At 37.1% G+C, this 17,637-nt stretch overlaps 2 protein-coding genes across 7 annotated transcripts; one reads left to right on the top strand and one right to left on the bottom strand.

The window, feature by feature from the left end:
- The first annotated feature begins 1,252 nt into the window (after positions 1–1,252).
- CLC-F (chloride channel F) lies at positions 1,253–7,108 on the top strand. 2 transcript variants are annotated; one of them, XM_008248181.2, is made up of 9 exons: positions 1,253–1,894; positions 2,482–2,884; positions 3,488–3,682; positions 4,198–4,652; positions 4,744–4,848; positions 4,966–5,199; positions 5,400–5,612; positions 5,919–6,151; positions 6,618–7,108. In XM_008248181.2, the coding sequence occupies exons 1-9, from the start codon at positions 1,436–1,438 to the stop codon at positions 6,655–6,657; spliced, it is 2,337 nt and encodes a 778-aa protein (XP_008246403.2). In that variant the 5' UTR covers positions 1,253–1,435; the 3' UTR covers positions 6,658–7,108. The 2 variants fall into 2 exon arrangements, with proteins under 2 accessions (XP_008246403.2, XP_088906998.1); XM_089050872.1 differs by having other exon boundaries at positions 1,255–1,894; positions 6,622–6,786.
- Positions 7,109–12,053: 4,945 nt separating this feature from the next.
- LOC103344588 (putative WRKY transcription factor 2) lies at positions 12,054–17,224 on the bottom strand. Of its 5 annotated transcripts, none has more exons than XM_008248209.3 (6): positions 16,649–17,224; positions 15,038–15,562; positions 14,142–14,318; positions 13,070–13,935; positions 12,816–12,974; positions 12,054–12,722 (listed from the first exon to the last, which is right to left on the bottom strand). In XM_008248209.3, the coding sequence occupies exons 2-6, from the start codon at positions 15,482–15,484 to the stop codon at positions 12,149–12,151; spliced, it is 2,223 nt and encodes a 740-aa protein (XP_008246431.2). In that variant the 5' UTR covers positions 15,485–15,562; positions 16,649–17,224; the 3' UTR covers positions 12,054–12,148. The 5 variants fall into 5 exon arrangements, with proteins under 5 accessions (XP_008246431.2, XP_008246415.2, XP_008246423.2 ...); XM_008248193.3 differs by having other exon boundaries at positions 15,038–15,569; XM_008248201.3 differs by lacking the exon at positions 16,649–17,224 and adding an exon at positions 16,457–16,599 and having other exon boundaries at positions 15,038–15,569.
- Positions 17,225–17,637: the final 413 nt, after the last annotated feature.

Consider the following 17,637-nt stretch of genomic DNA (forward strand, 5'->3'; position numbering starts at 1 on the left):
CTGTTGTGAACTTATTTATTTTGGTAAGTCTTTTGTAATGCTATGCATTTGTGGTTTTTAACCAATTCTTTGTAATGCTCTGTTGACTTTTGAACTTAACCAGTTCTTTGTATGCACTTTGGTAAGTCTTTTGTAATTGCGCTATGGTTAAGCAACAATGATATGATATGCATTTTTGTACTTCAAAGTGTTAAATGCAAACTCAGTACTTCTTTTCAAATAAAGGTTTGGTTTCTTTAAAACCTGTTTATACTTTGTCTTTTCAATTGCACCAATATGGTGAAGTTTTGCATTAAAAGTGTGATATCCAAATGGTGAGATAAGTTCGTGCCTAATTACTATGCGTACATCAAATTGTTACGAATTGCACCACTTCATTCAGAGCTAACCAAATTTATTTATTTTTTTTTACAAGAAATGGTGTCAGAAAACAGATACAAAAATCCAACAACACCACTAACACATATTACCCAAAACCACAAAATACATGCCATCAAACCCTTTCATCACATTAATTCCAATTTCAGCTGTTTCCCATCCCTGAATTTGGTTTCAATAACACAAAAAGGCCCAAAATTATCATCACAATTACCTAATCTTCTTTACTTTAGCTCTCTGCAATGAAGTTCCTCCTCCATAGTTCTAATGCCTTAACAGCCCGGGAATGATCTGATTCGAACAATTGCACATTTCTAGGTCTACCCACTTCCACAAATCACACCATTGACCTCTCTACATCACTCATGGAATCGAATAAAAAAAAAATTCAAATAACCAAAAGCATCATAAAACTCACCCCTTGTGTGCCACAAACATAGAACCTTCTTCCAGGGTTTAAATCCGTCCACAATATCCTTATTAACGCCTCTTTTAGACATTTACAATATCTCCCCAACACAGCTCCTCCACGTTCACTTGAGGTCGATGTCTCGCGCCTCATCTCAACACCACCACTAGTCTGGGTGACAAAATTGGGGCATTAGGGCTAATTGGAGGGGATTTAGTCAAAATGAAGGGTGAAGTGGCGATTTTGCTCTTCTTAAAGGGGTCACGTGCGCGTGCACATCATGTGAGAAGAGTAACAGAGAAATGGATGAAATCAGTCAAAATCTGACCATAGGGACTGACTTGACTATTTTTAACAAATTCGTACCCTTAATTTACCCAAAAAAATAATTGAGAGTGCAAATTGACAATTATGTTATAGTTCGGGGCAAAACCGCATTTAAGCCAAAAGAAATTGATGATAGGAGAAGGTAAAAACGACGTTGGAAGGTTTTGAAGCAAACAGAACAGAGAACGCGTATAATCTTACAGTGAATAAAGAACAGAAGAAGAAGAAAATGATGATGAAGAAGAAACAACTGTTGATTTTATATGGTTAAATAGAGAGACAGAGACAGAGAGAATTGGGGTTTTGGGTTTGCGCGCTAAGATGTCAGGAGAGGACGAGGCTCTTCTCCTGAGATCCTCAAACGACATTAACAAAGACGAAAATGGTGGCGCTTCTGCAGAGAAAGACAGTGACTTGGAAGCTCAAGATGGAATGAGCAGCAGAAAGAACAGTATCAGTCCGACCAGTATAAGAGGAGGCGTCGGAGGCTTCAAAGATCTGCTGATCAAGCATTTGGACGGCGCAGGAGGGCTCTCCGGTCGCCGGATCAGTTTCAAGCGCGGTCGAGAAAACCACAATCACAGAGAGATTAGAGAGCCGCGTTCCCCTGTAGATCCCCACCATCAACATCATAATCATCAGCAGCATCATGAGCCCTTGGCCGGCATGGATGGGAATGATGAGCTTGCCGATAGTGCCCCTCCCGAGTGGGCTTTGCTTCTCATTGGTTGCCTTCTCGGCCTCGCCACCGGTCTCTTTGTCGCGGCTTTTAACAAAGGGGTAAGCTTTCATCTTCCAAAAGCCTCCAATGCATAATCCCATTCATGTTTTGGAGATCCAGTTGTTGCCCATCATGGGAAAACTTATAATTTTTGTAAAGTGCTGAAAAATATGTGAACTTGGTGCTTAGTTTTACATCACTTTCTCTGTGTTTGACACTTGTTATGCTTCTTCCAATGCTGCCTCTACACCATTGGAACCGCTATTTTTCTGTTAGATTGCAATATAATTGATCAAAGATGGTTTGCATTTGGAAATGGTGTTTTGATGGGATTGGTTATTATGATTGGAAATAAGAGATAGAAATGGTGGTGCTTCTTGGTATGTATGTTTGGGTTCTAGAGTTTGTAACAGTATGCGTGTCATTTCTGGTGTATTTTATTTCTGGTGCTTCTTATTGCTTGTTTCTGTGCCAGTGTCTGTATGACACTCGGTGTGATCCAAGATGGTCTACATTTGGAAATGGTGCCAATAACAGATTAAAAATCGTGCTTCTTGGTTTGATTGTTTAGCTTGTAGAGTCTATAACATTATGTCTTGTTTAGTTTGTTCTATTGACATTCATTGACACCTTAGTGCTCATCTAGGTACATGTTATACATGAATGGGCCTGGGCTGGTACTCCAAATGATGGTGCTGCATGGCTCCGTCTGCAGAGACTGGGTGATACTTGGCATCGAATTCTTTTAATACCAGTCACGGGTGGGGTTATTGTTGGCATGATGCATGGTTTACTTGAAATATTGGACCAGATAAGGCAGTCCAGTTCCTCTCAAAGACAGGGTTTTGATTTACTTGCTGGAGTTTTTCCCACAATAAAGGCTGTCCAGGCGGCTGTCACTTTAGGTACTGGTTGTTCTTTGGGTCCTGAAGGCCCTAGTGTAGATATTGGAAAATCTTGTGCCAACGGATTCTCATTAATGATGGAAAACAACAGAGAAAGGAAGATTGCCCTTGTTGCAGCAGGTGCAGCGGCTGGAATTTCTTCAGGTACAACCCAGAATATCTTGTCTACAAGTTTGCATTTATTTTATGAGTTAGCTTCATTTATTGTTTCCTTTGTCTTCTAATTCGTTACAATTGTTTATCAAAAGCAGCTTAATGTAGTTTTGCCTCAAAAATCAACTTAAATTTTACTCTTAAAAGAAATAGAATAAATTTCTTTATGACTGAACTGTGGGAGATTGATACTTCATTGATGAATGTAATTATTTGGTCTGTTGTTCATTCACTTATCTAATTTGCAACATCCAGTTGTCTTTGAGATCAGAAAATACAAGTTGTCTATCTCAAGTTTTGTTTCCAGGTTAGAGTAACATGTCAAAGGAACTTTTCCTTCAATATGAGATGCACTCCTCTTCTCTTCATTCTTATCATTGTTATTGTTATTTGTGTGCCTTAATCAAGGACATGAACAAATAATCAGTTTGGCATTAGAATAGTGAGATAGTCTTTATGTACTTTTGCCTTAATCTCTTATCATGGCTCTAGTTTCGTAGTACTGTTCATTCTAATAAAAAGATGTTTATTTAAGACAACTTTATACAGTTCTGTTTCTCCATTTTATAATCTTTTAGGATTTTTTCTCTCCAGGGTTTAATGCAGCAGTTGCTGGTTGCTTCTTTGCTATTGAAACCGTGTTAAGGCCTCTTCGAGCAGAAAATTCACCTCCATTTACAACTGCAATGATTATATTGGCTTCTGTTATATCATCCACCGTATCTAATGTTTTACTTGGGACTCAATCAGCCTTTACTGTGCCTGCATATGATTTGAAATCTGCAGCTGGTACTTAATATTTCCCTCTCTTTCTTTCTTTCTTTTTTCAAAAGTTTTTGTTTTTTTTCATTTTCTTCAGTAAATTTATTGTTGAATATTCATTTATTTTATATGCATATGTGCACTATACTATTTTTTTTTCAATTTATTTAGATATATATGTATATGCAGTATCTGATTTTGTGTGTGCGTGCATGACATGCATGTGTATATTTTTCTCAAACAACTATACCTAAGTGGTCCGTTTGAGTGTATATCCACATCACTGTTGGAGTTTGCTCTGTTCCTGAGTTGATGGTGGGAAAGTCACTCCGCATATTATTTGTACCTCCATTTCATTTCAACGGTTACTTTTTTCTATTACATAGAATTGTTCAAAGTGCAACTTTGGTATGTAAGTTTCCAAGGACATCTATGCTGGTGAATTGCTGTCTTGCAAGGGATTTTGAAATTTTGTGGATAAATGATTTTGATGCATCTGTTTTGAGATTTTAAAAAAAATACTTTTTGGTGTTGCCTTGCAGAACTACCTCTGTACCTGATATTGGGCATGCTATGTGGTGCTGTAAGTGTAGCCTTCACTCGCTTGGTTACTTGGTTCACAAAGTTCTTTGACTTTATCAAGGAAAAATTTGGCCTTCCTGCTGTTGCCTGCCCTGCATTAGGTGGTTTAGGAGCTGGTATAATTGCTCTTAAGTATCCTGGAATTCTGTACTGGGGTTTCACAAATGTTGAAGAAATCCTGCATACTGGGAGGATTGCTTCGGCTCCTGGAATCTGGCTGTTAACTCAATTGGCAGCAGCCAAAGTTGTGGCAACAGCTTTATGCAAGGGTTCTGGGCTTGTAGGTGGCCTATATGCACCAAGCTTGATGATTGGTGCTGCTGTTGGTGCTGTGTTTGGGGGTTCAGCTGCAGAACTGATAAATTCAGCCATTCCAGGAAATGCTGCTGTTGCCCAGCCACAGGCTTATGCATTGGTACAGTTCTTTGTGCCCGGCCTATCTTGGTCAAGTGTAAAAATATGTTTAGCCCATTAAATATGACTGAAATAGTTTTAAACTTGGGCAGGTTGGAATGGCTGCTACACTAGCTTCAGTTTGTTCGGTGCCATTGACATCAGTCCTACTTCTGTTTGAGCTGACAAAAGATTACCGGATATTGCTTCCTCTCATGGTATTCTTCTGCTGAGATAATTTTTTAACTCTTTCTTCTTTGGGGATGGGGTTGGACATTGTCATTAAGTGCACAGGTTGCTAGTGCTTACTGTTTATTTTTGTTTTGTGCAAGTAGGGAGCTGTTGGATTGGCAATTTGGGTTCCCTCTGTGGTAAACCAGCCAATGGAGACTGAACCATCTGATACATGGAATTCAGCAAGAGTATATTCTGTTGTTTCAGCTGATGAAGAGAAAGATGAAGTTATGCGGAGACAACTTGATAGTGGACATGATTTGGAACTCTCTGTAATAAGAAACACTTCTGACTCTGAAACAGTTAGTGAAGAATTGCTTCTGGAAGATCTAAAGGTTTCACATTTCTTCCTTTTGTTTTGAGCTGTTTATCAAGAGCTCTCCTCACTCGCTCACACACACACACACACACAAACACTCATTTTTAATTGTTGTTGATAAATTTTACATTTTCTTCTGCAACTGCAGCATCTCTTTTCACTTTTTGATTGTCACTGTACCTGACTTGCTCAATTGTTCATCCCTTCTTATGTTAGGTTTCACGGGCCATGTCAAAGAACTATGTGAAAGTTCCTGTGAGTGTAACTATGAAAGAGGCAATAAAATGCATGCGTGACAATCATCAGAATTGTGTGTTGGTGGTTGATGATGAAGATCTTCTTCAGGGAATATTAACATTTGGTGATGTTAGACGGTTTCAATCAAAGAAGTCTAGCGATACATCCAAGAGCGATTGTAGATTTTTGGATGTATGTTTTATCTTCCATAAGTTCTGTTCTTAGTTAATGCACAGTTAATCCCAAATTATAGTTCCCATTAATCACTTCTCAATCAACAATAATTATATTCTCCTCTCTCTCTCTCTCTCTCTCTCTCTCTCTCTCTCTCACGCATAGATAGGGTTGGACCCCCTCTAGCATGTATTATTTTATTATTATTATAATTTGTCTGATGTATATGTTACAATAAGTTTCTTTGTGTAATTTGTTTGCTGTGATTTCTCCTATAACAGTTTCATAATGTCCTAATTATATGCAAAATTGAAATCTTTGCAGGCAAATACATGCCTTGTTTCCACTGTTTGTACTCGAGGAATTAGCTATTGTGGGCGAGCACGTGGTATATTTACCTGTTATCCGGACACAGATTTAGCAATGGCCAAGGAACTAATGGAGGCGAAAGATATCAGGCAGTTGCCTGTGGTTGAGCGTGTCAGAGAACCATCGAAAGAAATAAAGCGAAGAATAGTAGCTATTCTTCATTATTCTTCAATCTTGAACTGTCTCAGGTTTTCAATACATTCTTCATTATTCTTTCAATATAGTATAATACCTTGTTTCACCTCCTATATTTGATGCCTGATACACCAATGCTAGTAACCTTCCTCTTCATTTATTCTAAAGATGTTTCAGAAACAGTAATCTATCAAAATAAACAGTCTTGGCCACATCCTAGAACGGTCTTGTTAAACTGTCTTTTTTCCCTAGAAAGTAAAGAGGTGATTGATTGAATCAAAGTTTCTTCGTATCCATATTCATCTGGTTGCTCTCAGTCATTTTCTACTTTATTGGCCTAACAATAAAATATGGACCTTACTGGATGTAATCTGAATCCCCCTTCCCCTCTTTAGTTACAAATCTTGCTGCTATATACGATTGTGGAGTTGACTGTATATAATAGTCTATCATTTTCCTTTCATGGTAACTTATGTTAATAAATTTCAATGCCATAATATTTCATATGAATTTGTGCAGAGAGGAGATTAAATCACAGGAAATCAGTCCGTCAACATAGAAAAGAGAATCTCGATGAGGTTACCAATGTCCTTTAATTTCTGCCACAGTGCCGTTGTCAAACCATAATGCGGGACTGCCACCGAAAAGGAGAAGATCAAAGCTCCAAGCAAAGCTGAGGAAAAGAAAGTTAATCAGTCGGACTGGTTTTTCCTATTCATTTTGGAATTTGACCTCCAAATGAGGTTGATGATGAAGTATACATATACATATATATAGATTTCCTGGCCCTTCATTTGAGGGTTCAAATTTCGCAAGGGTGTTTTTTGGATACCACATATTCTTTTATGTAACCTACCAATTTGTTCATTGTACATGGAAAGTACAATTCATATGATGTAAGTTGCATCACGTAACCTTACAACTGAAGTTCATAACGGAAGCACAGTGGTTGGAAGACATGAACGAAATACAAATCATGAGTTGAATGAAAAGAGCTGTTAAAATCCAAAGGGGATTCTTTCTTTCTTTCTTTCTTTCTTTCTTTTAAAATCCTATTAAATATTTATGAGGAGAATTGTTATTGGAGCCGGAAAAAGTCATCATACACTGTTCTTTACAAAGGAATTTGAGTGGTGTATAACGACTTTTTACGAGTGCCGATAACAGCTCTTATGTTAATTACCAATTGATCGTGTGGGCTCGTCCTCTTTTATTGTTCTATGCATGACATGCGATACAAGTCCTGTTATTTTCTTCTTCCTTTTTTTTTTTGTGTCTCCTACATGACACTGGAGAGAAGTCTTTTTCTATTTATTTTTTTTGTTTTTTGCCATCCTACATGACATCGGATACAGTCCTGTTATTTTCTTCTTCCTTTTTTGTTCTTTTTCTCCCACATGCTGGAAAGTTCGTATTGTAATCTATACTTTTCTTGTCATTAACTCGTTATTCCAGTCCAAATAGGAAGATGAGTCAATTACTTATTCATTTAGGATTTATGTTTTAATTATGTTTCTCTTTGTTGGAAAATAGGAGGTCATTTAATTGTGATTTAGTTTCCTCTTATGTATTGATTATAATTGATTTAGACTATTCACCAAGTAACCCGTCATGATGTTAAAAGAACCGGTTTTTATAATGATTTATCTTCAAAACTTCCAATATCTCAAAGTTTAGATCCTCAGTACTTTGGTAGCGTGTGTGTAAGAAACCATCATTCTTTGTAGAGTTTTTGTAGAGTTTTGACTATCTCTTGTACTAAAAAAATAAACCTCTATCACAGTGAGGTTTTTATTTTTATTTTTATCGAACATCACATTTAGGTTTACTTATGCCTCTTTCTGTTGTTGGAACACTTATGCCTAAACCTCCATATTAAAATGGGTCATTCATCAATAAGGACAAATGTCATGCACTAGACCAAACCCAAAAAAATCCAATAGCTCAACCCGGTCCACTTTTACATTTATAAGATTTATTAGACACAAAGACCAAACGAACTTTACAACACATGCCACCGCCAGCCCAAGGACCAACAAGCCTATCATATCCGTCAAGTATAAAGAAGAGGACCTATATAGAGTTTACTTCAAGGAATTGTTAATTAGAGATGGTGTGTTTATTAATCAGGAATTGGAATTTAAATCAGGAATTAAATTCCAATTATGAGAATTTATGTGTTCACTTCATATCAAGGAACTAAAAAGTAAGTGAGGCCCACACAAAATTAGGAATTTAATTCCTAATTTTGGAGGAATTCAATTCTTTGGTGGGATTGGTGTTAGGTGGTATTCTAATTCATAGAGAATTAAACTATTAGGAATTCATCATTTGTACCCATTATATCCTCACACAATTTTTAAAATTCCAAATTTGTCATATACTTTAACTCAACAACAAGGACATTTTAGTAATTAGCACAACTCCTACCTCAATTCCATACGGTTTAGTAACAACTTCAATAGGAATCCGGAATCTAACTCTGCTAAATCCATATGGTTTAGTAAACAACTTTAATAGGAATCCAGAATCTAACTCTTCTCGATTCAATTCCTCATACTAATTCAATTATGGATGAATAAACATGTAATTGGTATAAAGAAGAGGACTTAAACAGCCTTGCATATTCACGGATGTGTAAGCTTCTACTATAAATAGGCTTCCTCCTACTTTGTAACTTCACACCATCACAAAAGGAAAGAAAAAGAAGGGAAGAAAGAGAGAGAGAGAGAGAGAGTGATATGAGAGAATTGAGAAATAAAGCTATTCATGTAGTCTCATTATTTTACATAGTGGAAAGAGTTATTACTGCCACCCTGGGACTCAGGCATACTTGTCGAACCTCGTTAAATATTGTATCTCATTTATTTTATGTGTAGCTTTAAATTCGCATCATTACGTTAAAGACCACTTTTGATAGTGACTTATTATTCTTGTTATTAAATCACTAATAAATGTGGCTATCTATTTAGAGATATTCCTTGTTTAAGGGATCTTTCGGACCATCTATGTAACCCTAAGATGTAACCCAAACTCTATAAATAGAGGTGCTAATGAGAAGAAAGAGACACAACTATTTCTCTACAATCTCTCTTTTCTTACTTTCATAGCATGTTATCAGCATGACGTCGCTCTTGATATAATCTATTTCTTTAATTTTATCTCACTTGAGCTAGAGTCATCATGTAGTTTAGAGTTTTGTTTTACTCATCCACGCGACTTCATGATTCTCTCAATTTTTGTTCTTTCTCTATGATTATATTGTTTGAAATTCCCTTTGATTGCACGTTGCTCCATCTTTGCATCTTTAATATTTGATTTAATACATGAATGAATCATAGCCATTTGATATTCAATTTGACATGCTGCATATGAAATTTTCGTTTTGCATATACTTTAATCAAACACGGCATGATGGTATAGTATTTTTGCCTTGCGATTGTTTAATACTTGCATATTGTTCATCATTTTTTTGTAATTACTTTATTGGCTAATTATTAAAAAAATCATATCATCATGACATGTATGTAACGTTTATCTCTATGCCATATATACACAAACAATTCCGACTTAATGCTTTAATTTATTTTTGTTGGTTTATATACTTTGTGGATCTATTTTCAAATACTCATAGCCTCATAGTTGGTCAAGAACCAAAGACACTTGAGTCCTCAACCTATCGAATATTGAGTTTCATAATTCATAGTGCATGCTTGAAAAATGTTCCGTTCTTTGGCTCACTGGTGAAGGAAGTTACCTTTAAGGATGTTGATGCCGACTTCGGCAATGCCAAATTGGTTTCATCCAAATTCAGAAATGCTTGTTTGAAGAGGGTTTCGTTATCAGACTCATCTACAAAATGTTAAATTTACAGCTGCAGATGCTGAGGGAGCGGTGTTTTATTATGCTTATCTTTCTTGTGCGAATTGATGTCGTGCATCCTTAAGAGGACGCAACTTCAGAGGAGCAAACTTGACATATGGATGCCTCAACCAAGCTGACGCAATCCATAATTTGAGGGAGTGTGTTTGGAAGGAGCGAATTTACAAGAAATGAAAGTAGATGATGCGAACTTTGCTAGTGCTGACATTCGAAAAGCTGATGTGGATGATGTTGGTTGCAAGCTAGAGATTATCTCGGCTAACACACTAATAACAATCTATCAAAATTACCAACACAACCAATGAGTTTGCAGTACTAATTGAAACACTAGTTCCTACTAGATAAAAGTTTAATTATTTACTAATTAAGTTATATTAATTTACTAAATATTCAAATGATATTTCTTCAAGGTTGAGATTTTAAAAAAAAAACAATAAAGGGAACTTCAAGATATTGGCGGAGAATACACTTCATTAGTGATACATTCTAATCCTAGGTGAGTCCCACAAAGAGGAAGATGTGAGAGAGAGAGAGAGAGAGAGAGAGAGAGAGAGAGAATAAAAAGAAAAAGAAAAAGAGAAGAAGAAGAGAGAAAGATTCATCTAAATGATGAAGCTCTAGCCTTTGTTAGTTAATATAAAATTATTATATGTATTTATTTTAATAATTAATTATATTATATTGTGGTTTGCCGTCGGCTTTCATGATAAGTCAGTTTAGATGTGGTAAAACCTAGGTCGGTATTTGCAGTTTTGCAATCTAAAATGCCAGCCCTAACATTTACTATATGGGATTGTAATCAAAATTGTAATATTTCTGTGAAAATTGTCCTCATATAGTATGTGAAGCTTATGTAGGGTTTATGGAGTCTTGTACTAGTGCACCTTCACACACAACATAACGCTCACGCAAATAAACTTCTCAAAGGCAACAAGGTGCACTATGCATGCAGTTATGCAGTTATTGCTCCAATCAAATTTTAAAAAGTACGCCAAAATATATTGAATAAGAAATTTTTTAAAGATTATGCATTTTGCTCATGCGCAACCGTTAAATTTGAAATGAGAGCCGAGGGATTTCCTCATTGGAAGTCGTTCAAATCCTCCCTCTCCCATTTTGATCTTTGATTTTCGTTTGGCTTTGATGCAAGTTTTTGTGACTCAGTTCAGTATTGGGTACTACTTTGACTTTGCATCCTTTCTATTTCTCTATTGTATGTTGTGTTGCTCTTTTCTATGGTTGAGTTGTAGTTCTGACTTGTTTACAATTGGGTGTCAAAGATTATATGATTGCAAATTGAAAACCTGACGAAGGAGGAAGAAAAAGAAAAAAAAAAAAAGTCCAAAGGCAATCAAAAGGTATAACCTTTAACACCCAATTGCAATCACAGGCTACATCGGGCCACACATACCCATTATTGAACTAGGCGGATAAACTTGGGGGATTGATCTTTGGTGCTCTATTTAAATATTTGTTTTCAATTATGCAACATCTTTGGTTTTTTAGTGCAAAGCTTTTTGGTGTCCATTATTTTTGAATTTTACTTTTCAGTATTGTAATATTGCAACTGATCCATGATCGATTATCCCACACTGGCCTTTAATATTAGCTTTAATTTTCTTTTTTGCTTTGTTTTTGCTTTTAATTATGGTCCATAGCTTTGATTTGATTGTGCACTAAGTAGCTTTCAACTTGATGGAACTCACTCACTTTAGGTGTTCCAAAGACTTAATAATGGAAATTCTGTAGCCTCAAATCTTGTTGCGTTAAAATGAAATAATCAAATCATTATTGCATCCACCAGGTTCAGGAGCAGCCTTTCACATCAGCGTGTACAGAAAGCTCATAAAAATAAACAATAAATAATGAAAACTAGACTAAAATAGCATGCACAGGTTCATGACAATTACTAAACATCTAAACTAACTTCTTTCTTAGGAGTCGGTCGGAGATGACAATACAAGAAGAAAATACGTGTCAACTTCCCATAATGATTGGAAGACAAGGTCACTTATCCCCACAACTGACAGAAAAAATTAAACAAACAAATAAATGAATGAATCAAGAGCTAACTGGATGATAACCAACATTACCATATATATATATAATATATGTGGAAACTTAAATATTTCTTTCCTCAAAAGATCATAAAAACAAAAGGGGAAATTCTACATCTGTGGTCCAAGAGGAAGCCTACTCATTAGCTGTTGGTATACAGATGAACCATTGGACATGTTTAGACCAGATTCTGACATAGGCTCCACTTTTGGTTCTCCTTTTGGTAACATGAAGCCCATTTCATTGACCTGGCGCTGTTGTGCAAAGTACGGATGATGAACAGGCATAACAGGGAGTTTGGGTTGGCCTGGACCCAACCCAGCCATTGCCAGATTGGCCAGGCCGGGTTGGTTCATTCCGAAAGAGAAGCCATGGGATGGCCCCAGCTGCTGCCTTCCAGGTAGGCTGAATGAACCCAGTGATGAAGGCCTTTCAAATCTTGCCATGCTGTTGTGAACTTGTGATGGCTCCGGTCTATGCGGATGGGTTTGAATGCCAGCAGAGGAAGCTTGGCCAGACATGGTGTTGGACGGGCCAGAGTTGACATGGCTGCTATTTCGAGCAGCGGGAACATCATGATTGTGCTTTCCCTCATATGTGGTGATCACTGACTTAAGGTCATGGGATGCTCTTTCCACATGCTTCCTCACTGTGCAGCCAGCATTGGTGCACTTGTAGTAACTCCTGCAGAAAAAAAGAATTTTGTTTCATCCTCATACAAATTAAGAAAGAACAAATCAAGAAAGAAAAAAATTAATCGTCATAACGAGTAATAACCTTGGATTTGGATTGCCTTTCACAACCTTCTGCCCATACTTGCGCCAACGATATCCATCATCAAGGATATCTACTTCACTGGTTGTCTGGACAACGACTCTAGGCTCACGAATGGCTCTGGTAGCTCCACTCATTTCTGTTGCATAGGCTTCAATTTTCCTGAAACATCATAAGTGTAAAGACACTTTTATGGTGACCCCAATGTCTAATACTTGAGATTGTTCACCAAAAGATAGAAAGAGGTGAGCAGTAACCTTCTTTTCGACTCTGATTCATCTCCTTCACCATCATAAGCCAATGAAACACTGCCATGTGTCCCTCGATCATCTTCATCTTCATCATTAGAAAAGGTAGATGACGCGTCCACCACATCACCTGATTCAAGGTGCGTACCATTCTGAGCCTGCATAGAAGAGGATTGGTTGCAGTAGTCAGGGCCCACAGATGCTGATGAAGTCACCTCAAGGTTTTCATGCTTCCAATCAGGAGCTCCAACATTTGCCTTTTGTGTACTTGCCCAAACTAAATCACCATCAGCACCACTCTGTGGTCCACCTTGTTCAGGGATGTCTGGTCGCATGTCATTAAGTGGGTTAGATGATCCAATGGCGGCTGATCGACGATTGGGAGGAGGTTTAGGGTGGTTATGGGCCCCTTTGTAGATGATCTCTGTTATATGACCCTCATGAGATCGTTCAACCTTTTTCTTAACCTGACAATTTGGATGCGTGCACTTGTAATAACTTCGTGGATACTCACTACCTTTTACTTGTTTCTGTCCATATTTTCTCCAATTATATACATCTTCGGATGGTGTACCACCAGCAGCAGCAGCCATGGAATCAACACTACCTCTTTGATCTCCTTCTTCATCTGGTTGCTCATCAAGGGGTGGAGAATGCTCAGTACTGCCACCAACAGTATCAAAAGCCCTTGGATCTGCTGAGTTAGCTCCATTATCTTTTTCAGTAGATGTGCGAGAGAAGTCTGCCTGGAGCTGAAGATTGTTTGTATTCTGGTTTTGAACTTTGGTTGGTTCTATACTTTGAGAAGAATTTTCTGACTGGACTGACACCTCGATGCTGGCAAAAGATTGCTGTGGAAAACTAGTTGAACCCATCTGTATACAGGAGAAAAAATTACTTATGAACTATGAGAGATATTATGACATAAATGCTGTTTTGTTTGCAGCGGGAGTATACTAGGACTCTCCTCTTAAGTACTGACCAGTGGTTATCTAAATTTCACTAAAAAAAAATACAATAGAACTAGCATGTGTGAATACTTGTGTGTTCTAAAATGAGGAAAAATCGAGGGTGAAATTACTTTGCTAGTTGGACCAAGAAAGAAGGAGCCTGATTCCGCAATAGGCTTGAAAGCGAATGAAGTATTTATGTCCTCAAAGAAATTAGTTTTATCGGGGCCCTCTGTCATTAATGTGGAACTCCTGCTATGACCATTTGAGACAAATGGAAATTTTCCAGTTGTTGGAGATGGCTGTGCCTGCAAGACATCCAGAAGAAAAGTTTTAACATATGGCAGGACAAATGTCAGCGAGACTAAACTTACTTTTAAATTTCATCACAAGTGGAAGCAAATTTTAACTTAAATCAGGGATACTAAACAATCTCTATAATAATTTACATCTACATGCCCTATTTCAAAGGAAAGCAATCCCAAGTCAAATAACTTCATATGATGTATTACAAGAACATGAATTTCAATTTCCTGAAGGTACTCAAATCATACCAAGGTGAAAGGCATGTATAGAACCAGTTAACAGCTCATCCCTGTACACAAGATACAGATATCTGCAATTTTGCATTCAGGTTAATCATAAACTAATTTAAAGTTCAAAACTCTGCCAAAATATGCAAAAACCGATTATCTTGGTTTTACAACATTTTGTCCATGTTCCTACCATTGCAAGAACAAAAAATATTTCACCAACCCCATATGCACGCCTTGTACTTGATGAGATCAATTTTCCGCTTTAGTCCATTAGAGGTAAATAACCCTATACCAACATACAAACCCTCAGCCCCAGTAAAGGCAAGATCTGATCCCAGGACTTTACCTAAACTAGCTAGCACCTTCCATGAAATCAAATTTTTATTATATACTAACAACACAATAAAAGTAAAAATTAACAAAGAAGCAAAAATATAAGGAAAAGAAATTATATTTAAGCACTACAGATATTTTCAAAGTTGCAATCTTACCAATGAACTTGAAAGGAAAACAGGAGAGTCTAGAAGTATGGTTGGACTGAGACCAGGAGGTATTGTCAGATAAGGGGACCGAATGTCCGAATTAAGTGAAAGGTCAGAAGATCTAATGCTTTCTGTATTCAGCCGCGGAGCATTAAACCCAGCTCTGGCTGCAATCCTTTCCACAAGCCCTCCGCGTGAGTTTGACTTGTACTCCGAAAATGAACCCACTTCATTTAGTTCCTCACCAGAAGCATTGCCTTGTGACAAATTTTTTCCATTGTTATCTTCTTCTTGAGACCCCAAAAAGAACTCCGCAGTTTTATTACTGCTGGGAGGTTCCAGCATTGATCTTGAGCCTATGTCGTCAACTAACATTGAAGAGAAGAAGGCTCTTGGGCTTGTACTTGGAGGCACCCAATCTCCAATTATAGCAACATTATCATCGATGCCAGCCATGAAACTTATACCAGTTTACTGCTATCAGCACAAAATATGGATCACTTGCAATGAAGGCGTTGCTCCAAGATCCAACTCCTGAAAGCTTTGTAATGAATGAAAAACAAAGGAAATCCATTTCAGAGCCACATAATATTTAAATACCAGAAAAACAAGTTTGTAACTAAAAAAAATCAATATGCCAGAAAATCACATTGTGACTTAAGTTTTATTAGCTTCCAGAGAAACATCACAGGAAAAAGGAAAAAGAAAAAACCCTTCGGATTTTAGCTTTTCAGTTATATAACCATCCGGTTTGGTTAAAATAAAGCATCATTTTTTTGGGGTGGCGGATAGGGACCGTGGAAGAAATCTAACAACCTGAAAACACAAAATCAAAACAGCAAAGCAAACACAAAAACATCTTTGGGTTGTCATTCTGAGGAGCAAAATCAGGAAACGATGTATGAAGTTACCCTCACGGTCTTCATATGAATTAAGATGCCATCACAATTTTCATAGGAAAAGTAATGATTAGGAAACATTAACTCAACATTTTTTCTCTCTCATGGATGATTTTTCAAAAAAATAAAGAAATTTAAGCCAACAACTTAAATCACATCCATAATTGGTAAATAAATGAGATTAATAAGGCAAGGCCACTCATAAACTTCCAATCCAGAGTGCAGGTTCACCTTGTAACGGGACAAACGTTACAAACATACATTTCAATTTGAAGAATTATAACCTTGTAAATGATTTGACATGATAGACGCAATTTGCTAGATCCTGACATCCATGAAGATCTAAGCATGAGAAAACTGAAAACTAAACAGCTTCCCCCAACCCAGAGAAAAAGGAAAAAGGTTATGAATTTTTGCAATATTCAATGAAGGAAAACAAACCCATGTTACAGAATTCAGAGAAGGGTGTGTATGGGGTCACAATTATTATCATTACTCTTGTTGAAAGAGAATATAAAAAGTGAGGCACCTTGAGTTTGCAGAGAAGGCATTGATGTCAGAGATACATAAGAGTTTCTCAAAATTGAGAGACAAAACACAGAAAGAGTAATAAAAAGCAAATTGAATGTGGAAAGAGAGAGAGAGAGAGAGAGAGAGAGATGAATTGAAATAGAGGGTAAGGATTAGAAGAGACAGAATAAAAATGATTAAAGATGATTACCTGAGTGATTAAGAGTCAAGGCCCAGATGATGTTGAAGGAGACCAAAGACCAAAAACTCCTCCTTTGACCACCACCACTACCCACTACATCCCAACCACCCCTACCCCTCCAAACCCAAATTCACTATTCTGTCAAATTTCCTTTCTCTCTGTTCAATTCAGATGAAACCCAGAAAGGGAGGCAATTGGAAGCCAAAAAAAACACCTCCTTCCTTATCAAATTCCTCAAAGTTTCTCTCTTTATCTCCCCTTGGTAGAGCCCAAAATTGATATTGATATTGATATGATGATGTTCTTTGACAAAATTACAAAAAGCAAATCAATACTTTATTGTTGTTATTTTTTACATTATAAAAATAAGGGGAAAAGGAAAAAAGAAGGAGAAAGGAGAGGGGTGAAGTTGCAATGGTGGTGGACCGGAAATGGATGGAATCTTTGAAGAAAGAGAAAGAAAACAACAACAACAAAAAGTAACACCACAATCAACAGACAGAAGAGAAAAAGAGCTCAAAATCAAAGCTTTACATTACATTTCACCCATTCTCATATTTCTCCATTTAGTATTGCTTGTCTGTTAGAGACCGAATTAGACTGCTCATTATTCTCATTTTTGTACTGGGCTTCTGAAGGACCTATTTCTCTCTCCTTCCCTCGGCCAATCATAGGTTGCCATCTGGTCCTTGTCCATGACATGCAAGGGCATTGTAGTCCATATCAAAATTCATGATTAGTTCATGATGGAACAGTAGGGTGAGAGTTGGTGGTAGGTGATTGCACCCTGGTTGTAATAATTGGTTTTTTATTCTTTTTTTTATATTTAGTTTTTGAAAATGAAATGAATATAGAAAATATGTGTAACGCTGGGGTGGCCAGAGTGTTTAGCTGCCTAACACCTGTTTCTGTATCCTTCAAATGTGAAGGATGTTGTAACTGCCTTGTTGCTGCTATTGGCACATCCATTGCAAGATTTACACTCCAACTTTTTTCGT

The sequence above is a fragment of the Prunus mume genome, linkage group LG1, assembly GCF_029339155.1.
Source record: "Prunus mume cultivar Tortuosa linkage group LG1, ASM2933915v1, whole genome shotgun sequence".
In the NCBI taxonomy this organism is placed as follows: domain Eukaryota; kingdom Viridiplantae; phylum Streptophyta; class Magnoliopsida; order Rosales; family Rosaceae; genus Prunus; species Prunus mume.